The sequence below is a fragment of the Macrobrachium nipponense genome, chromosome 21 (genome assembly GCF_015104395.2).
Source record: "Macrobrachium nipponense isolate FS-2020 chromosome 21, ASM1510439v2, whole genome shotgun sequence".
Classification (NCBI taxonomy): domain Eukaryota; kingdom Metazoa; phylum Arthropoda; class Malacostraca; order Decapoda; family Palaemonidae; genus Macrobrachium; species Macrobrachium nipponense.
In genome coordinates, this window is record NC_087212.1 from 18,778,071 (window position 1) to 18,803,593 (window position 25,523).

The following is a 25,523-nucleotide window of genomic DNA, read 5'->3' on the forward strand; positions in this document are numbered from 1 at the left end:
CAGTAGCCTCTCGGACACCTGGCGCGAGGCGGGCTCGGTAACGGCAAGATTCGTTCCTGATTTCGTTACCCATTTAATCACTTAGGCCAATTCCACGACTCTCTCATATCGCAAAGAGCATCGAGAATCTCTTTTTTCGCTCCTGTTCGCGTTAACAAAGAGAACCTTCTCGATCGACGATAATAACTGTTAACATGTTTAACATTTATTGGAAAGAGTTGTGAGAACCTGCGGAAAGTCTTCTTCATAGATTTCTTAGTAAGGTAGAAGACGAACAGGCTTCCAATAGACTGCTTCCTTTTCCTCGAACCAAGAGAGGTAGTAATATACGCCATCTTTATTTTTTTTTTAGAAAGGGGAATAAACTTTAGTCTTTTTTCCCCTAAATATAAATTATTTGCAGAATTTAAGATAAAGGGCATCAAAGAAAGAGTAGATAATACTTTATGCCTCATTTTGGCCTTAGAGAGGTTGGATTCACAGAGGTCACGTTCTTCTCACAGCATGTTTTGGAAGTCTTTTCCAAGACAGTCTGAATATTCTATCAGCATCTATTATAAATGGACCTTAACAACCTCTCCACTCTGAGTCTGTCTGCGTGCAGACTGACCAGAAGTGGACATGGATGAGAGGATTTTTCAAGGTAAATGACAATAGTCATGGACAAGATATAGAATTGCTGCAGATCGTGCTAGAGGGAATGAGGAAACTGTCCTCTTCCGATACCTCTTTGAACCACATAGCGGTTTTTTCTTCCCTTTCAGAGGGAAGAATCACCTTTGTATATCTGCTATCAAAGAACGCAGTAAAAGGCTATACTCTGTCTCTATAAAGGGATTGGAGATAGCAGGGGATTAAGATCTTCGGGATCTTATATGATACCTCAATATGACAAGAGTAGGATATCATGTACTTCTAATGGGATCTTTTTTGTGGCTACAGATTCTATGTTCCGACAAGATGGAACTGCTCCTCATCAAACTTCTTTGAGAAATTTTTATGAGGGAATTCTTTGTTTCTCTTGGTCCCAAACGATCAAGAAGACAAGTGAATTTTTTGAGCATTGGAATCTCGCATCAGATTCTATGGAGATTAGGCAATGGGTTCTTGCCAGCATAGTATGTCTGGAAAAAGAACTAAAACCCCCTATTCCTGATTCAATGTTTTCAGATAGAGGTTTCGTTGTCCAGGCAGGGTACTTACGTTTTCATCTACAGTAGAATGGTTAAAACGTTTGCCTACAGAGTCTTTGGAATGCGATGACGGCTCGAAATGCTTCCCAGAAGGTGTTCAGAGGGATACAATAAAGAGCTAGAAATCAGGAGTACTCCCAATTTCAGCTCGGAGTCTCCTTCGACTTCCAAGCTTCTTCCCTTCCTTCGGACAAGGATAAGGAAGATTCTGCAACGAGAAGCCCCTTCAACAGGTAAGAAGAGATCTGGTGAGCAAGGGAAGTACTCAAGAAGGATCCTCCTCGGAGGAAGACTCTTATCTCTCATACTGTTAGATATCCTATCGTATACTGGATGTAGCTGACTACAATCACCTCCCCTTGCCGGAGAGGCCAAAGCTCAAAGTGGAAGAATTTCTTCCACCCTTCTCCAGTCTTGTGATTTACTATTGTGGATGTTCAGGACTTTCGGACAATGTAGCGCCAACCAGGAGCCTTATGCTAAAACAGGCGTAAAAAACGCCAGAGGCAGACAGCCCCAAGAACACTGTCATTGTCTGATGAGGAGAAAGACCGGGCATACAACCTGACACAGATGCGCTAGATGCAAACATATAGGACAGATAAGAGTGTCCGATGTGGACATTGCCAGACATCCTCGAGACTCAACCAAGCTCGAAGCTCCGGCAAGTGGGGAGGAGCCAACCAGGCGCGAGGCGCCAGGCAGGCGCGAGGCGCCAGGCAGGAGCGAGGTGTCAGCCAGCCGCGAAGCTCCAGGCAGGCACAAAGCGCCAACCTGGCGCGAAACGCCAGCCAGACGCGAGGCGCCAGCCAGGCGCGAGGAGCCAGCCAGGCGCGAGGCGCCAGCCAGGCTCAAGCCAGGCTCTAGGCGCGAGGCGTCAACCAGATGCGAGGCGCCAGTCAAGCGAAAGGTAGCAGACAAGCGCTAGGCTCCAACCAAGAGCAAAGCACCAGCCAGTCGCGAGGTTCCTGCCAGGCTTCAGGCTTCAGACAGGAGAGATCCATTTCAAGAAAGCCCTGGTCTTCTTTGAAACATGGAGATCTCCTAAGCACTTCATAAGTGACTTGATTCCTTCAAACAGCTGAGAATTAAAAGCGCAGGAAGTGCGCACTTTTGCAAATTCTTGTTTTTTACATAACAATATGTCATATAAGACATATTAGCTGTGTTGTACGGTAGAGGCAACTCTGTGTTGACTTCTCATTACACAAAGGATGTCAAGTTAACCTACGAGAGATCCTTCTCTTTTGGTTTATACGTTTCTGCGGATACGTTACTGGGATAAGGAGCCGACACTGATCCTTAACTTTGAGTTAAAGGTATTTAACTTAGTGAAATTATTGGGGTTTTTGAAAGGAGTGTGGGGATAACTCTTTTCAATTTGAGCGCGAACCCTCGTGTTAGGATCAGGTGATCGGGATCGGTGTTGCGCTCCTTCATAAGGTGTATTGTCATAGAAGTGGTCCAGTACCCATTGACAAAGTCCTTTCAGGCTCTGCCGAGTAAGCGGTTCATACCCCATCGGCAGACCCACAAGAACTCTTAGCCATAGATCACATATCTCGCTAAAGTCTTGAGGTGATGCAGACTACCGGGCAACAGCCACGAAGTCTACCACCTATCAGATAGGAACCAAGGTTTATTTATACTTACAACATATGTTGTTTACCTGTCTATTCCATGTTAGCTGTCTCTTACCCTCCACCAAAGGGTGTCAATCAGCTATGTACTATATATCTGACAGGTAAGTTGATTGTATGAAAATGATATTGTTATAATACAATAAAGTTTCATACATACTTACCTGGCAGATATATACATAGCTAAGACTCCGTCGTCCCCGACAGAAATTCAAATTTCGCGGCACACGCTGCAGGTAGGTCAGGTGATCTACCGTCCTGCCCTGGGTGGCAGGATTAGGAACCATTCCCGTTTTCTATTCATATTTTCTCTCTTCCACCTGTCTCCTGCGGGGAGGCTGGGTGGGCCATTAATCGTATATATCTGCCAGGTAAGTATGTATGAAACTTTATTGTATTATAACAATATCATTTTATCAATTAAGAAACTTTCAGTATCGTAATATTATTTTGTTTTTCAGGCTGAAACTTCTCATAAGCCAGAAATTGTCAGGGAATCCTCTCCGATTTCACCTCCATCTACTACATCCACTCCACAACCCTCTCCTACAGCTCTATCAGTGCCACGCCATCACAGATCTCTCTCTAATGCATCATCATGCTCTTCAGATAGCGAGTACATATGTTCAGACCAAACTTCAACCTACTCTGATTACCTTCAAGAAGCACGGGTGAAAATCAAAGCTGGTACTGCAGCATGTGCGTGTTGGACTTGGAAATATGATGGCCTTTATCCAACTCCAAGTCAGGCCCAAGAAATGTTAGATGCAGCACGTGTAAACCCTCCTATGTTGTATCCTAAAGCTCGTGCTTATTCAGATCCAGTAGCTATGCAGCCGTCAGATATACCACAAGCTGAAACTAAAGTTCGTAGTGCAAGCTTTCCTGTGGGTTGTGTAACAAAGGAAAGAACTAATAGAAGTGAAGCAAATCCTGTGGTTAATGGTGAATGTGATCATGAAAATCAACCAGTAAGGTTGCCTCATCCACCACATCATCATAGTGTTAGAGGAGTTGAAAGGGTAGCTGGCGAAGAAGAGAATTTAGACTCGTTAGGGGAAAGTAGTGGGTATGAAAGTTTCAACATCAAAGCTTCTAGGGATAATTCTCCAGTCCACAGTGCTCAGGGGTCCCCTCGAAATCAAGCAGCCCGTCAGGTATCAGTCAGTCTTGATGGAGGTTCTCTGCGGGGATCACCAGGAGAACCAGAGTCGAGAAGGAGAAGTACTTCAGTAAATACCTCTGAGGAATATAAAGAATTCATTGATACTTTGCAGAGATCCCAGACACCAACTGAGTTATGTGAATTGGAAGAGACTATGTGCGAAATTGAGCAAGCTTTTACTGCATTTAAAATATATGATGTTAGCTCATCGGAAGCACATAATCAAGTAAGAGCCTATTTATTAAGGGTGATTTTACCTGTTGATAATCCTTGTAAATGTCTAAGGTATTAGCACATAGTTTTCCTTTTCTTAATGCTTGCCTTGAGTCTCCTTGGCATGTTGTAACCTTGTTAAGCATTGTTTTAATGACTAGGAATGAGTGAATCTTCTCAAGTAGTGTGCTGGTTTTTAGTGTGTGTGAGATTGAATGGTAGTTCATTTAATGGCCCCAGCTCCCAATAATAGTTGTTAATTGAATGGTTGCCATATATCTCTCTTCAAATACAGCTGAAATTTCACTTATTTATGCTTAAAGAAACACTTTTGCCGTTAATTTTTTTTAAATGGCCTATTTTGTGTAAACCACAGTTGGCTGCTTTTGCTGTGAATAGGCCTTCTCCGAAATGGAGTACCAACTGATTGGATACCATGCTTTTGATTAGTGAGTTTTATTGTACTGCCCTATTAGGCTTTTATTAGTATTATTAGCTTTTCAACCAGCCTTCAGTAAAATCCTTTAACTCTTATAGAAGTGGGTTAGTATGGTAAGCAACTCAATTCATCAAGTTTTTCTGATTAACACACACAATTTATGAGGTGAGTATTCTAATTCGCTTCAGTTGTCTTTGGATAGTATTTATTATCCCTTTAACGCCGATTGGACGTATTAAACGTCGACATAAATTGTTTGTCGGGTGCCGATTGGACGTATGGTACGTCGATAAAAAAAGTTTTTTTTAAAATTCGTGGAAAAATACTTATAGGCCTACCAGGCAAAAACTTTTGAATCACGCGCCTTGGGGGATGCTGGGAGCTCACGGATTAAGGCAATGTTTTGTTTACAATCGTTACGCAGGCGCGCAAGCACGAATTTCTTTCTTATCGCACTAAAAAGTATCAAAGACACATCTCAGAAATTATTTCGTCACTTTGACAATTTTTGCACCATTTTAAATTAGCCGTTACATGGAGTATTATATATGAAAATGTGCGCAATTTCATGTAGAATACAACAAAAAAATACTCATGATTGTAGCTTTTATCAGTTTTGAAATATTTTCATATAAATAACTTTAAGTGCCAAAATTTCAACCATCGGTCAACTCTGACTCTACCGAAATGGTAGAAAACTGCAATTGTAAGCTACAACACTTACAGTCTAGTATTATTCAATCAATTACCTTCATTTTGCAACAAACAGAAAGTATCTAGCACAATATTTCTATTTATGGTGAATTTTTTAAAATAACTTTTTTTTTTTTACGTACGGGCGTTACAAATTCATGCATCATATTGTGATAATATTTTCTCTTGTTGCTTTGATCGTTTTACAATTTGTTATATACCAAAATCTATGCAATTTAGTGTAAAATACAACGAAAAAAAATTAAATCATTAGCTTTAACCATTTTGCTCAGCGCAATTTGTATACAATTATATATGAAAAAATTTTTTTGAGCTGTCATATATTCCAATATTTATATATAATATTTTTTTTTCCTTTCTGATGGTTGCATACTAAACTTCAGGTAATGACAAAAAAAGGAGACAAAAATGAACTCTTAATCTTAAAAACTAAGCGTGCTGTGATTTAAAAAAAAAAAAAAAATTCCGCTTCGGCGCTCACTCGCGAACGCCGCCAGCATACGGGAAACACTTTCGGAAATACTGGCTCGGGCGTTTAAGGGTTAATGGGGAAGAGAGAGGAGCACTAAATCCTGTGGTAGATGGGTAGATCTAAGAAAATAAAGAACATTCTTTTCCCTTGGGGACACTACGGATGGGGAAACAGGTTCGTATTGAGAGGATAGTTAGAACAAAAATCATCATCCATATATGTATATGTGAATGGAAAAAGACTGCTACATAGAAAATATCTCAATTAGAAGACAGAGCAATGATTTAATAATGCAAGCACCAGGCATGTACTACTCTATGCTACAGAAACAGGGCCCAAAGAAAGTGGTAATTTTAAAACGGTGGGCCCATACAATTCTTGTATTCATAGACAGTGTTCAGTGATTGCAGTAAGTGAAAAAGGGATTGAAAAAGAGAATGAAATTTCTTTCTGCTAAAAAAGTATTCCATGTGGAATAGGAAGGACAAAGAGCTGTCATAAGGCTCAGGAAAATATGTAAAAGGGACAGGATTGAGTGCATATGTCATGGCAGTTCAGGATTAAAGTTTGTTTAGAATGCTTGTTCGATTGAAGCGGGTGGAGAGAACTCATTTTACATTCAACCCTGTGAAGGGAAAAGCTGTCTCATTGTTGAGGTTCTAAAGTATTTTAATGTTGTTGTACAGTCTTTTTAATACAAGTTTCATCCTTTTATGTGCATAGTTTGAATGTAATGGCGAAAAATGTCTTTACGTATTTAGTTTCTTTACCCACGATGACAAATACAAATTTTGGGACCAGTGATATAGCTGACCTTAACTTTACTTCATTATTAAGAAAAATGTAAGATGTATAGACTTTTAGATCAGTTTTTTCAACATTTTTTCATAATGAAAAACTTTTTTAAATAGTCAGATATTGTAAGCTCTACTTTATATGAGTTAGGTCAGTATATTTATGCATTATAAAGTGTGATCTATTAATGATAATTAATATTCTTGCAGGTGTATTGTTTAGAACTGGTGGGAAGTGATGAAAATGACTTGGACAGCCACCCATGGCAAAGTCATGAATCTACTCCTTCTGAAATACTAGAAAAGAACCCTGGATTCTCAGATTCTTCTCAGTCACGCCCTACAATAGGTAAAAAGGAGTTCTTTGTCATTAAAACTATTTTAAAGGTATAATTTATTAAAATCAAAATTTGTTTTTTGTACAAGCCCAATTACTTTTAAAATAGGTTGTTAATTTGTAGAAAAATCCTTATACTACTATCAGTAGATGGCACATGGGCACAGGGAACCTTAGGTCTGAAGTAGAAAATTTGATAACATATTGTACAACTTGAGCAAGCTGTGACAGATAGCAGGTCAGGATAACTGTGTAAAAGTAATGAAGTTGTATGAAAAAATTAATTTGTGTTAAGATGAATCTATGTGCCAGTAGGTGTAGTTAGCATTAAAGTAAAAAGACCCAGGTGAGTGTCTGGTTCACCTGTTATCCACGAGATGTGTTTGAAATGTTTTGGTTCTCAACAGAGTTCTTGTTTTAGGGCAGGATGGTTATCGGTGATTCACTAGTTGCTGTTGGCTGCTTTCTTCATGATATTTTGACACTTTTATTTTTTTCCTTCAGGGTGTCTTCAGTTGACAGTATAAGCAGAAATGTCAGGTTTTGCAGAATTTTTCTGCATTAACAGGTTGTCTTTTATTGAATTAGATATGTCCAGTATCTTAAAGTGTTTGTTAGGCACACAGTTTCTGCCAATTGTAGGGGTGAGGAATTTAATCTTAACTAAGTATGAAGTGTAGAGTGATAACAAATTACATAGTAATTCCTTTGTATAATAGGAAAAGGAGAGGCTTAATATTGAGGAAACAGTTTATGAGACCTGTCACTTGCTTTCCTTCTTTGTTGCTGGTTTCATCATCTAATTCCCCTTCTCTGTCCCCTGCTCTCTCGTGCCTCCTCATCTGCCTAGACCTGACTCCACAATCGCAGCACAGCCTTCTGCTCCCCAATTGGTTCAGGAAAAATCTAAATTAGATAGAACCTCATCCTGGATGAAACATACTAATTATATGGAGAAACAAATTAACTTCCCAACGACTTCTAGCATGGCAATGGACTGTTCTCAGGATAACTCAAATAATGAAAATCAGAGTGGCATTAAAATATTATTACCATACAGTAAGCCCCCCAAAAAAGTAGATATCGCCAGGACCCAACCTTGATTCACTTTGATTTTCTCTTTCTCTTTTGGGAGTCAAACTGGTCAAGGTTTTTGAACTTACAAGCAGGCAAAGACATATCTCTATTAAAATTTAAAAATTACTTACTGAATCGATGCCCATCGCAAGAGATGAGCATAAGGCAAATTAAAAAAAGGGAATGGTTGGTTGAAACAACAACCAAAAACCAATCAGAAAATTATCAGAGTATCAAAAATATAGATAACATAAATATAAATGTCACAAGGGATGATACTATGAACAGTGTGCAAGGCACAGTAGTATAGTACCAAATCTAGATGATGAAACTCTAGACAAATTAATACTATTGCCTTCATTAAAGAAAAGATACAACATCGTTGAAGACTGTGAAATATATGAGGTCCCAAGCAGGAAAGACAAAAATAAAACTATCAAAATAGCCAAGATAAAGTTCAGTGGCCAAACCTTGCCCTTGAAAATTAAAATGCTGTGATTAAATAGGGAAATAAGACCTTATGTTCCTAAACCTATACTATGCAAGAACTGTTGCATATATGGCCATACAGCCATTAAGTGCAGAAATATTCATAGATGTGCCTTTTGCAGCTCGCAGGATCATAAAACATGCTGGGACTGTGGCCAACCCAAATGCATAAATTGTGGACTAGAACATCATGCTAGAACTAAATTGTGTGCGTTCTATATCTACAATACAGAACTTAAATTGCTACAAGAACGAACTGGAATGTCGATAAGAGAAACAAAGTTAGAACTGAAAGTGAGAGGATTAAATGACCCAGCTAAGAAATTTAGGTATGCAAATACCTCAAAGTCAAGCAATACCAGGACTGAAACAAATGACAATAGAAATAAAGAAATACCACCACAAAAAATACAAGATTAAAAGAACTCTTCAAAGGAAATTTCAGACATATGACACTAGACAATCTATTTACCTCTTTATCGGAAATTGAAATGGATAATGACATAAAGGAAGACAAAGAAGAATTAAAATCACAAGAATGTGATAAAACAGATTACTTGGAAGACGCAACTAGAAAAGACCCCACCTAATTCCACCAAACAAGTCTGTAAAAAGATAAATAACCTACTAATCTCGCCTAAGGCTAAAGTTCAGAAACAGAATACTTAAATCAAATATTCCACTGTCTCCCATAGTAACAATAGTACCTCTAGGAGCAGAATCACAAAATTCAGATGAAATGGAAAACCAAAATACAGATCACTACAATGAAAGCGAAGAAATTCACCCATCACCAATTATAGGCGCCACAGGAAAAACCAAGGAAAAACAACAAACTGATAAACACGAAGATACATGCGGTTGCAGTAAATGCTTTATAGCAATGTGCCAGAAAAATAAGACTTTAACCAAAGAAAGCCTAACCAACACCATAAAAAATTTCATGAGGAATAGGAATAAGGAAAAAACAAACATCAAATCTCATGAGGAAGGTTGTATGTGTATTGAACACTTAGAATATTACAAAGAGAAACACATCAGTGTTGTAGATAATATTCCAAAGAAAATCCAAAAGGGAAAAATTAAATCAAGATAGTAAAAAAGTAATAGTTAATGAAAGTAAGATTCAAACTACAACAAAAAATAAATCAAGACCTACAAAAATACAAATTAACTTATAACAAATTTAAAGAAAATACCAGCTTTAATAATCTAGGGTAATTTGTCCACTCATATTACACCATTCAATCGTTATATAATTCAATGGAATATAAATGGATTATTAAGCGCCTCAGCGTCGTGGTTGGTATGGTATTAGCGTTCCACCTCGGTGGTCACGGGTTCGATTCTCGTCCATCCCATTGAGGAGGGAGATGTGTATTTCTGGTGATAGAAGTTCACTCTCGACGTGGTTCGGAAGTCACGTAAACCCGTTGGTCCCGTTGCTGAATAACTACTGGTTCCATGCAACGTAAAAGCACCATACAAACAAACAAATAAATGGATTATTACCGAGAGTGCACTTAAGAGAAGTCCAACTTATTAGCGAACACGAACCAATGATTATATATATACAACACATAGGAAGACGTGTTCCAAATATAGGTAAATATCTATTAGCCACAACATCACAAGAAAATGAAAATAATTTAGGAACGGCAATATATGTCCATAATAAAATTATATATGACAAAGTAGATATAGATTACACTGAATTGCAAATTTCTGCAAAAACAGTGAAAATAGAAAATAATATGTTTGATATTATTAACTTATACAGCCAGCCTAATAAAAAGTATGATTTAAACAAATTACAGAAAATAATAAAAGAATTTAAGAATCCAATATAAATTGTAGGAGATTTCAATGCTCGTAATCCAATATGGGACACTATAACAACATTACGCCGGATAAAGACGGAGCAAAATTAGAACACTTAATGAACGTTAATAATATATGTTGTCTGAATGACAGCAAAGTAAATACATATTATTCCAGAACCCATGGAACAATTTCCTCAGTAGATGTCACCCTTTGTTCAACAAATATAGTTGACAGACTAGATTGGAATATATGTGATGATTCCTACTCAAGTGATCATTTTCCCATAATAATATACTTATTAAATAATGAACCAAAACCATATTCTTCACATTATAACTTGCAAAAAGCAGATTGGGACATTTTTAACTTGCATACCAAAAATATACCACCGTACGATTATTTGAGAAATCACAATGATACAAACAATTTCTTTGTCTCCTTCGTTAAAAAGGCAGCAGACAAAGCTGTTCCTCATTCAAAACCCCATAGGACAAAACAAAGTCCCCTGGTGGTCAGATGATCTATCTGAATTAGTACGAGAAAAACACTCTCTAGCAAGGTTAGATACTATAAACAGAAGATTCAATAAAGTTAATAAATCAAAACCATTCTTAGAAGAAAATATATTAAAAATGACAATTTTACTTTTAGAAATAGATGTATTAAAACCTTTATATAATAAAATATCAGCCAAATTTAAAAAAGAAGTTATGAAAGGTAAAATAATATCTTGGAGGTCATATGTCAGAAATAACAAGCAAAACATCCATTCAAAAAGTATGGGAAAAATTCAGAAAAATAAATGGAACAAACATTAGACCACCCAGACAAGCTATATTAGATAATGGAAATTAATTTTTAGATCCCTTCGAAATAGTAACATACTTAGGGCAAGTTTTGCCAAAATAAGTAGTAATGAAAATCTAGCCAAACATTTTAAAAAAGTAAAAAACAAAGCAGAATCTATTATACTTAATTTTGAGACAAAGGAAGATATATATTATAATAAGTTCAATATGGAAGAGTTAGAATATGCTCTCTTGAACAGCAATAAATCTCCCCCTGGAGGTGATGATGTTTGCTGTGAGATGATCTGCCACCTAGCACCTTTGGCAAAATCATACTTATTAGAATTAAAATTTTACAATCATATATGGCTCCAAAACCTGTTTCAAGATGAATGGCAAAATCCAATAATAATTCCTATACCCAAACTGGGAAAAGATGCTAGTAATGTGAATAATTATAGACCTGTCTCATTAACAAGTTGTATATGCAAATTATTGGAGAAAATGGTAAATGCATCATGACTTATGTGGCACATTCGTGAAAATTTTAAAATTTTAAGTCCTATCAGTTTGGTTCAAAATGTAATAGTCTCTACATTAGATTCTCTGTGTAGTTTGGAAGACCATATACGTAGAGGATTCAAAAGAAAACAAATTACAATAGCTGTCTTTTTTGACATTCAAAAGGCATATGACACTACATTCAAAAGGCATATTAAGATCGTTTCATAATAATAACATACGTGGCCATCTTCCTAAATTTATTAAAAACTTTATGACTGACTGCACTTTTCAGGTAAAATTAGATAATGTTTTTTCCAAAATATTTCCATTTGAAAATGGAATTTTACAGTAACATGCTACCAGTTGAAATTAAAAATAACTTGTATAAGGATGATTTTACCATATATATTATACTGCATCACACATACAGCATGCAGAAAGAATGATTAATAAAACTATAATAAAAATAGATGAATGGGCCTCATCAGTAGGTTTTAGATTTTCCATAGAAAAAACCCAAGCTGTCATGTTTTAAATAAGTAAAAATTGGAAAAAAGGTGAAGAAGCAGAATTAAAAATGAGAAACCATAATATATCAATTAGCCAAACTGCAAAATTTTTAGGTTTGATATTTGATGCACACCTCAACTGGAAAGCCCATATAACTTACATAAAATCGAAATGCAAAAGAGCATTAAGTCTAATTAAAAAAACTTTGCACACAAATTGGGGAGCTGATAGACATATTCTTACTATACTATATAAAGCAACAGTGTTATAGTATTGATTATGGAAGTGAAATATATGGGTCAGCTTCAGAAGCAGCGCTGAAAATATTTGAGCCAATTCACAACGAAGGCCTAAGAATATGCACAGGAGCATTTAGATCCTCACCAGTCTCCTCCGTGCAAGGTGAATGTGGTGATTCGCCAACAAAAAATCTTTTGTTCATGCAATTTACCTGTCAGATATATATATAGCTGATAATTTCCGACGACCGACAGAATTTAAAACTTACGACACACGTAGTGGGATTCAGGTGGTTAGTACCCATTCCGCCGCTGGGAGGCGGGTATCAGGAACCATTCCCATTTTCTATTCATAATTTTTCTGTCGCCGGTGTTGTGAACATCTGTTTACAGCACCTCCGTCTGGATTTGGAAACTTTTTGCTACTTGAGTATCCCTTTTGGTTCTTTTTTGGATTAATTGACTTGGATCGGTGGCTAGGCACACGTTATTAGTGGATTGATTTGATTTTGGTTTGGATTTCTCTTGGATAATATGTCAGGGTCTAGTACAGCTAGCGCTAGATTTTGCTCTAGGACTGATTGTAGAGGTAGGCTACTGAAAGCTTCAGTAGACCCACATACGGTATGTAAGAGTTGCAGGGAGCATGAATGTGTGTATGAAAGCCATTGCAAGGAGTGCGAAAGATTAACAGATTCTGAGTGGAAGGCGTATGATACCTATCTTAGGAAACTTGAAAAGGATAGGTTAAGGAGGTCTTCCTCCAGGAGAGTTTCAGGTGTGCAAGAAATTAATGTTTCTCCTGTTAACCCTCCTTCTGTTAATGCTCCTAACCCTGTAGTGTTGCCTCCGGGCCCTGAAGCAGTGTCAGTAGAGAGTAATACTTTGTCCTTAATTTTGGAGTCGATTCGAAATTTAGAATCGAAAGTGTTGGCTCTTGAGAGCAAAAGTGATGTGCAGAAGTGCAGTGATACCCCTTGTGTAGTGGAGGGTGCGTCAGATCGGCCTCGTTTCGCCTCTAGGCCTGGACCTCTGCTTGACTCCCAGGACCTGGGGAGGGAGCATGTCGAAAGCCGAAGGAGGGTTACAAGGAACCCCCACCGATCTGGCGTGCCTTCGGCAGTTACTGATGAAAATCCCCAGACTGCCAGGGAGCGTGCGCGTGCACGTCTCCTCAAGGAGTGTTTTTCGTCATCGGAGGCTTCATCCCCACGTAAAGGGTGGAGTTCTCACGGTGCTTCCCGTCCGCTGAAAAGGACGGCGCGTGTTGTTGACGCTTCACGTCCTAGTTCTCCGAATCTGCGATCTTCTCCTGACAGTGCGTTCGCTGCTTTTCCGCCGCAGAAAAGGCGTAGAGAGTCTTCGGACTTGGATTCGGGTAGTTCGTGCGAGCGATACAGTCGCTGTAGAGCTCGGGAGGAGGCCGTACCTGGGAGGAGGAGGGAGGCGTCCCCTCGCCGCTCTCCTGCTCACAGGATTAGTCCCTCCCCGGAGCAGGAAGATTCGCCAACCAAGAGGATGCTTCAGTCACTGCAGCAGCAACTTCAGGACGTTCTTGCTTCTAGAGAGTCTCTTCCGCGTCGTAGAAAGGATGAGAAGCTTCCTGTGAAGAAGTCAAGACCTTCTCTTTCTCCTCGCTCGCCTCTCTCTTCGTTCGAGTCTCCCTCTAGAGTTCGTTCTGCTCCCCAGCAGCTCTCTAGAGGAGGTGAGAAGTTCGTTTCTCGCTCTCAGGATGAGATATCTCCCGCTCGCAAGTCTTCGAATGTTCGCAAGCGAGCGGTGGACGCTGAGCGCGCTTCTGTGCAAGTGGAGCGCGCTTCCGTTGCCGCCAAACGCGCACCTGTTGTTGATAAACGTGCACCAGTGGACGGCAGCCGCGCGCTGGCGGCCGCTCGGCGCGCGCCAGTGGACGCCAAGCGTGCACTAGTGGACGCTCGGTGTGCGCCAGTGGACGCCAGGCGTGTTTTAGTAGATGTCGATGCGCGCAACCTGGGAGGTCGGCGCCAAACGTGTGGATTCGGACGCCAAGCGCGCGCTGGTGGACGCCAGTTCCTCACCAACGCAAGTTCAGGTGGAAGAAGGAACCCTACCTGTTCGTCATTTTTCTTCAGAGTTTCCTCCTACTTCTCCAGTTTCTGAGGAAGGAGTTAGCGACAATTTAGTCGAAGCAGAGGAAGAGCAGCAGCCAGCTCCTGTATCATCGGACTATAAAGTTTTGATGCGTCTTCTACAGTCGGAGTTTGGAGAAACTTTCCAACCGGAAGCCCCTCGTACTCCCCCTTCTCAATTTTCTTCTTTGTTCCGACACGGCATACAAACCTTCGGTCCTTTTACAATAGGAAGGTACTAGCGGCAGCTGGATAGGTCGTAAGCTTTCGAACAAGGGGTTCGGTAGTTAACTGCTTGTCCGACAGGCGCGCGCGCGCGACTGGGAGGTAAACAAATCACTTTTGCTTTCGGCCTCACAGCGAGTGGACGTGTGTGTTCGACGCTCTCTGCCCGCTTCTCGTCGTTTGCTTTCCTGAGTATATGGTTGTGTTTGTGTATGAAAGAATCATTGTAAGTACAATCATTTCTCTCTTTCTAATTAATTGTGATCTATTGGTCAATGATGGAATCTCCTCGCCTCGCTACCCCACGGAGACTATGCCCGGGTACCGAAGGGCGTAAATGCGGAAAGTTCCGCTCATTCCCGGAGATTGACCCTCATATTTTGTGCGCTCGGTGTCGGGGGCGCGAATGCACCCGAGCCGAGCCATGTGAAGTTTGTAATAATTGGTCGGAGGCGCAGTGGACTTTGTATGAGGGCAGGAAGAAACGAAGGCCTGCAAAGGAGTCGTCGGAAAGCTCTCCCGCGACTCCTTTGGTTACGGACACTTCGTCTTCTTTCCTGCCACCCGCTCAGCTTCCACGTTTGGCGCCTTCCCCTTCGGGGGGGGTTTCTAGGTCCTTTCTCCTCACCTGACTTGTCGAGTGGGTGGAGGAGGGCGCTAGATACCCTGACGTCGAGTTGTACTCTGGGTCCTCTATCCGTTCGTCTTCGCGCGAGCGGGTAGAGGATCCTGCTAATCACCCGACTTTTGCTTCCTCAGGTGCGGTTGCCGCGAAGGACGACCTCGGACAGGTGTGGGGGCATCGTTGGGGCTGCAGGGGCGTGCCGAGTGTCCAGGGGGCTGCTACCATCTCGCTGGCTCCGTGGCGGTCACCCATGCGACGGTTACGACCACCACCACGACCCTTACAACACCTGGCTACGCTTCACCTCCTCACCTGGTGTACACCCCGCACGCGGTCTCTGTAACACCTACTACATCGGGCAGGGGCCAGTCGCCGTACCTCGGGGGAGTGTGATGCCGCCACCTGGGTTTGCCGTGCTGCCGCGACCGGACTTCGTGTGCCCGAAGAGCTCGCCCCTGGACCTCCCACCAGTACCAAGGATGGCTGTGCCGCTGGTCCGTCCATCTGGACCGCCTGCACAGCCTGCCGTACCTGCCGTACCTGCCCAGCCGCCGTTCACGGACGTGACGTTGACCACTGCTGCCGTTCCTGTTTACCTTGCTCCTGCCGTCTATACTGCCGTTCCTGTGATGCCTGCACCTGCTGACGTTGTTCCTGTTCCTGGCGCCGCTGCTCCCGATGCTGATCTGTTCGACAGGTTGCGTCCGGGCCCTGTTGCTTCGGCAACAGCAGCCCCGGCTCCGCTCTGGATGACAGATCTGACGTCGGTCCTGAAGGAGGTTGACGAAGAAGAAGAAGAAGAAGAGGAAGGAGGTGTCGTCGTCGTCTTCATCGTCTTCTTCGTCGTCGTCGTCGTCTGCCGCCTCTTCCCCTTCTTCTTCTAAGGCTACCCCCCGAACCGAAGAAGAAGAAGGTCGCCTCCCCCCCCCTAAGAAGTCTCCTTCGGGAACTTCTAAGGGCCCGTCTCGCTCTGGTGAGACGGGGGGTTCTTCCGCTGGTCACCCTGCTTCTTATCGGGGGCAAGGACCCGTCTCTTCTTCCGCAAGGAAGAAGACTACGGGGACCAGAGGAGTGCCGGCTAACACCGGCACTTCCTCACCTGCTGTTAGTGGTTCGGCCACGGCAGCAGGGTCCGTCTCGGCCTCTCTTTCGCGAGAGGTACCGAGTGTACGGTCGCCTAACAGCGGCCGTGCAGCCAAGAACCAGACCTCTGAGTCCGCTCAGCATCAGGTTCACGGCACGGAGCGGAAGACTGGTGACAGCCGCTCACACGACTCTCACCAGACCAGCTCTCGCTCTCGCGGCGAGCAGCTGGCTACCCGGGCGGACGTGACGGTCCATGACCGGCCACGGGCTGAGGCTGGGAAGAGGTCCCCCCGTTCGCCGGCACCAGCCACACGGCTGGTACCAGCGAACTGACGCACCGTGAGGATATGCACCGGTCTCACCGTGACAGTGGAGCTCGCCGGTCGCCTGACCGTCACTCTCACAGAGAGCGATCGGGTACGGCGACCAGCACCAGCTCCTCTGACACGAGACCGGGGCCCGCTGCCGCTGTTCTCGGTCCAGCCGTTCTCCACAGCGAGACGGCTCGACTAGGTCTGCAGCTCGATCGCCACCGCGGGTTGGCGATCGCCTGCAGTCTTCCAAGCCCACTGGTTCTGCCAGCGAGCGAGGAGGGAGCGTCAGGTCTGCCTCTCCCATACCTTCAACCTCCTCGGGTTACACCGGGAGGGGCGAGGTATTGAGGAGTGATCGTGAGGGGTGCACCCCTCAGGATCCCACCACGTCGTCGTACGTACCAGGCACGGTTCTCGGACCAGCCAGGTCATACGCACAAGTGGTTGGAGGAGACCGAGAGGGGTCTGTCGCTGTTCCTCCCTTGAGGGAGGAGGGTCTCGGGAGATGCTCCTGTTTGAGGACTGGATGGTCCGACTCCGCAGGACGCAGTCACTCCTGAGATCCAGAGGAACTTTGCCGAGGTTATTGCGCTGATTCGTCAGCACAACGACCTCGCGGAAGGATCGCCGCTCCCACCTTCCGAGCCCACGTCCCGGCTCGAGTCGTTCTGGGGCCCGAAGAGGGAACCCAGACCGACGGTGGGTTTGCCGCGTTCTGAGCTTGCGGACTCAGTGCTGGACCAGGTTGAATCGCTTGTCTCCGGACAAGACGGTTCGCTCAAGTCTGGCAGGTCGAGCAAGCTGCTTCCACCTCCTCTGCTGCGACAGCGGCGTTTTTTACGTGCCATCTGAAGACCCGATGCCGCCCAAACAGGTGAACCCTCGGAGTTAGACCCAGGCTGACTCCGGGTGTGTCTCTGCAGCAGCTCCTGTCCGAGAACCTATGGTTCTCGCAGCAAGAGGCACTCGGCCTGGAATCTACCGCCATGGCAGCTTTCCAGGCCGTCTCCTGGCTAGATCTGTGGTCCCTCACAGTATCTAAGGTCGCAGCCAACTCCGGGGGAATTTCTCCCGAAGATGACTCGGCCTTTAGGAGACTTTGCCAGTCTGGAGGAAGAGCCATCTCCTTCCTTGCCCACCAGACGGTGAACCTGTGGGCCAACCTGGTTCTCCGACGAAGGGGGGACGCTGTCCTTACTCGGGTTTCCAGGGCGGCCGGGCGTGAAGCGGCGTTGGGACTTCGCAACGGACCTTTACGGAGTTCCACGTCTCTCTTCCCAGGAGAGATGGTGGACGCTGCGGTGGACAGACGGCGCACTGACGACAGTGGACCGTCTCCTGGTTCACCAGGCAGTCTCGAAGGCTTCTGGGCAGCCTCGGACTGCGGCCAAGTCTAAGAGCTCGGCTAGCGCTTCCTCGGTGGCGAAGACGGTAGCTGCGTCGAAGCCACCCGGGGAAAGACTCTGTCTTCTTCGACTTCTACCAAGGGGAGCCGTAACCAGCCCTCCTCCCAGCCCTCCTCCTCCCGTGGAGGCTCTGGGAAGAAGTCGAAGAAAGGGGGGAAACGCTAGGGACGGCGTTCCCCCTCACCTGCTGCCGGAAGTGGGGGGGTGCCTGGCCAGCCATTGGGCAACTTGGCAGCGCTACGGCGCCGAGACCTGGATTGTAGATGTCCTTCGGGAGGGATATCTATTACCCCTTCGAATCTCGGCCACCCCTCACCTCCAACCCGGTCCAACAGCAGTCGTACGTTCCAGGGTCATCGAAGGACGTAGCATTGAGACAGGAGATCAAGACCATGCTGAGCAAGAGAGCTGTAGAAATCGTCACGGATCAGTCACCGGGCTTTTACAGTCGACTCTTCCTGGTGGAAAAGTTCTACGGGAGGCTGGCGCCCCCGGTGATAGATCTCTCTCCCCTGAACCGGTTTGTTCGCCAGACCCGGTTCACGATGGAGACGGCACGCTCAGTGCTCGACTCCATCAGGGAGAACGATTTCATGCTTTCAGTGGACTTGAAGGATGCGTATTTCCAAATACCCATTCATCAGTCCTCCAGAAAGTACCTCCGCTTCATCCTCGACGGGACGGTGTACCAGTTCAGGGCACTTTGCTTCGGTCTCTCAACCGCCCCACAGGTGTTCACGCGAGTGTTCACTCTGGTGTCTGCTGGGCCCATTCGCACGGGATACGTCTGATGAGGTATCTCACGATTGGTTAGTCCTGGCGAGCTCCCGCTCGCAGTTGCTACAGGACAGGGATCGACTGCTCGAGTTCTGTCGCGATCTGGGGATCGTTGTGAACTTCGAAAAGTCCGATCTCGAGCCCAAGCAGAGGATGAAGTACCTGGGTAGGGTATGCTGATCGACACGGTAGCAGGGCGAGTCTTCCCCGCAGACTCGCGGATCAGCAGATTCAGGGAGGCAGCCAACCAGTTCCTGTCTCGGCAGGAACAGGTAGCTCAGCGATGGCAAGTCGTGATCGGACACCTGCCGTCACTCGAGAAGTTAGTCCCTCACGGGCGTCTTCACCTGCGGTCTCTTCAGTGGAGACTAAAGGAGAGTTGGTCACAGGCGACGGATTTCCCCAAGCTTTCCCAGTGTCACTGACACCGGCGGTGAGGCAGGACCTAGCCTGGTGGCTGGACGACAGGAACCTCTTAAGAGGAGTGCCTCTGCGCACTCCCCCCCCGGACATGCAGCTGTTCTCAAACGCATCGACCGAGGGATGGGGCGCACACCTGGAGGAGTTGCTGACTTCAGGAGTGTGGGACGAGAACGACAAGCACCTTCACATCAATGTACTGGAACTCAAGGCAGCGTTCCTCGCTCTCCAAGAGTTCCAGGACCGCTTGATGGGATACTCAGTGGTGTTGATGTGCGACAACACCACGGTGGTGGCCTACGTCAACAAACAGGGGGGCCTAGTGTCTCTCCCGTTGTACCAGTTGACTCGGCAGGTGCACGAGTGGGCCGAGGCACACTCAATAGAGCTGTCGGCACGCTACATTCCAGGGAAGAGGAATGTAGTAGCAGACACGCACAGCCGTCGGGATCAGGTGATAGGGACCGAATGGTCTCTACACCAGGACGTGGCGGAAAGGCTCTTCGACCTGTGGGGGCGACCAGTCGTGGATCTGTTCGCCACCCGGCACAACAGGAAGCTCCAGGTGTTCTTCTCGGCCGTGCCGGACCCATGGGCAGCTGCAGAGGACGCTCTTCAACACCCGTGGGACAACCTCTTCGTCTATGCCTTTCCCCCGTTCAGCCTGATTCGCAAGGTGATCAGTCGAGCACTGGTCACCCCGAATCTCAGGATGATCCTGGTGGCTCCCAAATGGCCACAGGCCATTTGGTATCCGGACCTGCTGGCTCTTCTCGCAGGAGAACCGAGAGAGATTCCCCCTTGGCACAACCTTCTCGCCTAGCCACACGTCGAGCGGTACCACCGAGCAGTCCAGTCCCCACGTCTTCACGGCTGGCTGTTATCCACCATCTCTTGCGAACGAGAGGCTTTTCTCGTAGCGCAGCAACAGAGATGGCTGGAAACGTCCGTCAGTCCTCTGCAGCTGGTGTACCAGGGGAAGTGGGCCGTCTTCTGTGGTTGGTGTCGTAGACGGGGTCTATCTCCTCTCAGAGCCACTCTTCAGCAGGTAGCGGATTTCCTCGTTTTTCTTCGCCGAGAGAAGCTCCTCTCAGTCCCCACAGTCAAAGCATACAGGAAGCCGCCATTGGCGCTCGTCCTGAAACTGAGGGGATTGGACATCTCGAACTCGTTCGAGATCTCCTTGCTCATGAGGAGCTTCGAAAGGTCTTGCCCACCCAGGGAACTCAGGCCCCCACCCTGCGTGGGATGTGACTCTCGTCCTTAGGAGTTTGACTCGAAGACCCTTCGAGCCACTCCGAGAGTCGTCAGACAGGGATCTGACCCTCAAGACCCTCTTCTTGCTGGCCCTGGCATCGGCGAAGAGAGTAGGGGAACTTCATGGTCTTTCCTATGATGTACGACATTCCAGGGGATGGGGATCTGTGACGCTCGATTTCGTCCCGAACTTCGTTGCGAAGACTCAGAAACCGTCGATCCCTGACGACAGGTTCGAGTCATTCACGATTCCCTCCCTAATGGATTTCACCGATAATGATGCGGATGAGATGCTGCTTTGTCCTGTGAGGGCGCTACGGCGCTATCTGAAGAAAACTCGACACCTCAGGCCTGAGTGTCGACGCCTCTTCGTTAGCACCGGGGTAACCAGAAAGAAGTATCCAAGAACACTCTTTCATTCTGGCTGCGTGAGGTCATCAGGAGGGCGTATGAGGCTGATGGTAGTGACGACATCCGTACGTCCCGTCCGGAGAAGCTCACGAAGTCAGAAGTATTTGGCCCCTCGTTGGCGTTTCGTAAGAACTTCTCCGTGGCGCAGGTCCTGAAGGCAGGGGTCTGGTCTAACCAGACTACCTTTACGTCCTTCTACCTTCGGGATATTGCCCACAGGTCCTTGGATACATTTTCCTTGGGACCCGTGGTGGCTGCTCAACAAGTTGTGTAGCAAACCCAGACCCTCGCAGGCTGAAACAGCATCGAGTCCTGGTGTGACTGTGTGGATGGATGTGTGAATGAGTGAGTGACTGGCTCCCTATTCCCGTCTTTTCCTCCTCCTCTACCTGTGGGCAGAGGGCCACGGTCGTCACTACGCTGGATGAGGACGAGATGCAGGTGAGCTATATGACAGAGCCCCATCCTATCCCTTTCACTAGGGGTAGGAGCAGAATATCCACCACTTCCTCCTACAAGGGGGGGGAAGTGGATGCCTACAAGAGTCAAACCCATGACTTTATATTTGCTCCTGTACAGGAACAAGTTCTTACATTGCTGGTACGAAGAGATACGCTTGCCTCTCTCTTAGTACTCGGTCCAGAGGTCTGACCATTGATCCTGCGGTGCACACCCCGATCAATCGGACAGAGGCTTGGATCCCTCCCTCGCTCTTACGACCAGGGAGGCTTCCAAGGTTGGGCGAACACCAGTCTGTTCACAAAAGACTCAGATTCCACCCACCAAGAAGTGAGTCTTCCTATTGTAAAAGGACCGAAGGTTTGTATGCCGTGTCGGAACAAATGACAATTTGTCCAAAATTGCATTTTTCCTAACTATACAAACCTGAGGTCCTTTTACACATAGCCCCACCTCATGCCACCCCTCACTCTGCAGTTTTTGCTTGGGCCAAAGCAAAAGTGATTTGTTTACCTCCCAGTCGCGCGCAGCGCGCCTGTCGGACAAGCAGTTAACTACCGAACCCCTTGTTCGAAAGCTTACGACCTATCCAGCTGCCGCTAGTACCTTCCTATTGTAAAAGGACCTCAGGTTTGTATAGTTAGGAAAAATGCAATTTTGGACAAATTGTCATTTTAAAGCATCGAAGGCATCGGGGTTCGTTAAAATGAAGAAGTCGCTTTCCACGAAGCAAGCGTTCCGGAAAGTCCATGAGTGGATGGAGAAGAGGAAAGCGTCAGGAAAGTCCTCTTTGGCTTTACCGCCATCAAGACTGCGGTAAAGGAGGCATGTGGTATGAGACGGGAGAGGACGTAGGTGTTAAACTACCAGCCTCTGCTCAGGGTGATTTCGGGAGCATCGTGGACGCCTCCAGAAGAGCCCTTCTGTCTTCATCAAAAGTCACTTGGACCCATAACGAGTTCGACTTCCATCTAAAAGGCCTCTTCAGGACTCTAGAGGTCTTCAACTTTCTCGACTGGTGTCTTGGAGTTTTGGATGCCAGGTCAAGGAGTTCTGATACTATTAGTCTGGGGAAGCTGTCCAGTGTACTTTCTTGTATGGACAAGGCCGTCAGGGATGGTTCTGAGGAGTTGGCTACTCACTTTAGCTCGGGGATTCTCAAGAAGAGAGCTCTCTTCTGTAACTTCACAGCCAAATCCGTCTCTCCAGCGCAAAAGGCGGACTTGCTCTTCGCTCCGTTTTCAGACCATCTCTTCCCCCAGAATATGGTTAAGGACATAGCATCGAGCCTTCAGGAGAAGGCAACGCAAGATCTTCTGGCTCAGTCTTCTAGAAGACCAGCAGCTGCTTCCTCTTCTGGAGTTTCGTTTACCAAGAAACCGAAGCCCTTTCGTGCTGGATCTTCCTCGAAAACAGCCTCCCGAGGAAGAGGCTCTTCCAGAGGGAAAACCCCTGCTCCGTCAAAGAGTAGGAAGTGATTTGGAAGTCCTTCAGACGCCGGTAGGAGCCAGGCTTCTTCTGTTCGCGAAAGCCTGGGAAGAGAGAGATGCCGACCCTTGGTCGCTAGATGTTGTGAGGAAAGGTTACAGGATCCCGTTCTTGAAGTCACCCCCGCTATCCTCAACACCAAAGGATTTGTCTCCCTCTTATCGAGGAGAGAAACAGAAAGTGCTTTTCGATCTGCTGGAACAAATGATCAAGAAGCAAGCGGTGGAACAGGTCTTCGACCTGGAATCTCCAGGCTTTTACAACCGTCTGTTCCTGGTGCCGAAACATTCGGGGGGTGGCGACCCGTCCTCGATGTCAGCAGCCTAAACCTCTTCGTCATAAAGAAGAAATTCAAGATGGAGACGCCTCAATCTGTGCTGTCAGCTTTGAGACCGGGGGATTGGATGGTCTCACTAGACCTCCAAGACACGTATTTCACGTCCCCATCCATCCCCAATCAAGGAAATACCTGCGATTTGTCCTGAAGGGGAAGGTATTCCAATTCAGGGCACTTTGCTTCGGTCTGACCACAGCGCCGATGGTTTTCACCATTCTGATGAAGAACGTGGCAAGGCTGCTTCATCTGGAGAATATAAGGATCTCTCTCTACCTAGACGACTGGCTTTATCGAGCTTCATCGCGAGACCGGTGTCTGGAGGACCTGCACACGACCATGTCGTTAGCGAAGTCCCTGGGGCTTCTGGTAAACCTCGAAAAGTCGCATTTGACTCCTTCTCAATCTTTAGTCTATCTGGGGATTCAGATGGACTCAGTGGCTTTTCGGGCTTTTCCGTCCCAGGGGCGACAACTTCAATGCTTGGAAAAAGTGGCGACCTTTCTGGGGAAGGAAACATGCTCGGTGAGGGAATGGATGAGTTTGCTGGGACCATTTCCTCACTGGAGAAGTTTGTTTCTCTGGGAAGGCTGCACCTCAGACCTCTTCAATTCTTCCTAGCCAACAGTTGGAAGAACAAACAAGATCTGGAGGCGATCTTGTGTTTAACGAGAGAGGTGAAGGATCACCTAAGTTGGTGGTCAGATCCACGGAAGCTCGCAGAAGGGCTCTCCCTCAAACTTCGGAACCCCGACCTAGTGTTGTTTTCCGACGCGTCGTCCACGGGTTGGGGAGCAACACTAGGAGGGAAAGAAGTGTCGGGCACCTGGAGAGGGGAACAGGTGCCCTGGCACATCAATCTGAAAGAGCTGTCAGCGATTTACCTGGCGCTCAGGTTCTTCCAGGAAGAAATATCCGGCAAAGTCATTCAGATCAACTCGGACAACACCACAGCACTGGCATACCTAAGAAATCAAGGGGGAACTCACTCGCCTTCCCTGTTTGCCATCGCAAAGGAACTCCTTTTATGGGCGAAAGCGCAAGAAGTCACTATCCTGACAAGGTTCGTGTCAGGAGTACAGAATGTTCGAGCGGACCTTCTCAGTCGACGAGGACAGCTTTTGCCGACAGAGTGGACCCTTCACCAAGAGGTTTGCCTGTCGCTGTGGGACCTGTGGGGTTGTCCGCAGGTGGATGTCTTCGCAACTTCCAGGACGAAAAGACTTCAGCTGTATTGCTCCCCAGTTCTGGACCCGGGAGCAGTCGCAGTAGACGCCCTACTTTGGAGTTGGTCGGGTCTAGACATATACGCTTTTCCCCCGCTCAAGATCCTCGGGGAAGTGATGAGGAAGTTCGCGGCATCGGAAGGAGCGAGGATGACACTCATCGCCCCCTTCTGGCCAGCAGCCGACTGGTTCACAGAGGTGATGTCCTTCCTGGTAGACTTTCCGAGGACTCTGCCCTTAAGGAAAGATCTACTCAGACAGCCCCACTTCGAGAGGTACCACAAAAACCTCCCGCTCTGAGTCTGACTGCGTTTCAGACTATCAAGAAGTTGGCCAGAGCGAGGGGTTTTTCAAGACCTGTGGCGAAGGCGATTGCCACCGCAAGGAGGCCCTCCTCAATCGCTCTGTACCAATCGAAGTGGGCTGTCTTCAGATCCTGGTGCAGGAAGAAGGGCATTTCCTCCCCCACAACCTCTGTGAGCCAGATAGCTGACTTCCTTCTTTATCTGAGAGAGGAAGTGAAGTTGGCTGTTCCAACTATTAAAGGCTACAGGAGCGTGCTTTTCTGTAGTCTTCAGGCACAGAGGACTCGATTTGACTAATAATAAAGACATTCATGATCTCATTAGATCTTTCGAGACTAAGAAGGTCATCCAGCCTAAAGTACCCTCGTGGAACTTGGATGTGGTGCTCAAGTTTTTGATGTCGAGTCACTTCGAACCGCTTCATTCAGTTTCTATCAGGAATCTGACGAAGAAAACGATCTTCCTAACCGCTCTGGCGACGGCGAAGAGGGTTAGCGAAATCCAGGCCATTAGCAAGCAGATTGGGTTTTCAGACAATAATGCGATTTGTTCTTTAAGTCCCGCGTTCTTAGCAAAGAACGAGAATCCTTCCAACCCGTGGCCGAGGACCTTTGAAATCAAAGGGTTGTCAGAAATAGTGGGAAATGAACGTGAGAGATTCCTGTGTCCTGTCAGGGCTCTAAA

At 46.1% G+C, this 25,523-nt stretch overlaps 1 protein-coding gene across 6 annotated transcripts in view; it reads left to right on the top strand.

The window, feature by feature from the left end:
- LOC135197820 (FHIP family protein GJ17503-like) overlaps window positions 1–25,523 on the top strand; it is a 246,217-nt gene that overhangs the window by 172,144 nt on the left and 48,550 nt on the right. For all 6 annotated transcript variants that reach the window (XM_064224955.1, XM_064224954.1, XM_064224959.1 and 3 more), the window contains 2 exons: window positions 3,295–4,224; window positions 6,841–6,979. In XM_064224955.1, coding sequence (XP_064081025.1) covers window positions 3,295–4,224; window positions 6,841–6,979 — 1,069 coding nt within the window. The remainder of the gene's footprint in view (window positions 1–3,294; window positions 4,225–6,840; window positions 6,980–25,523) is intronic.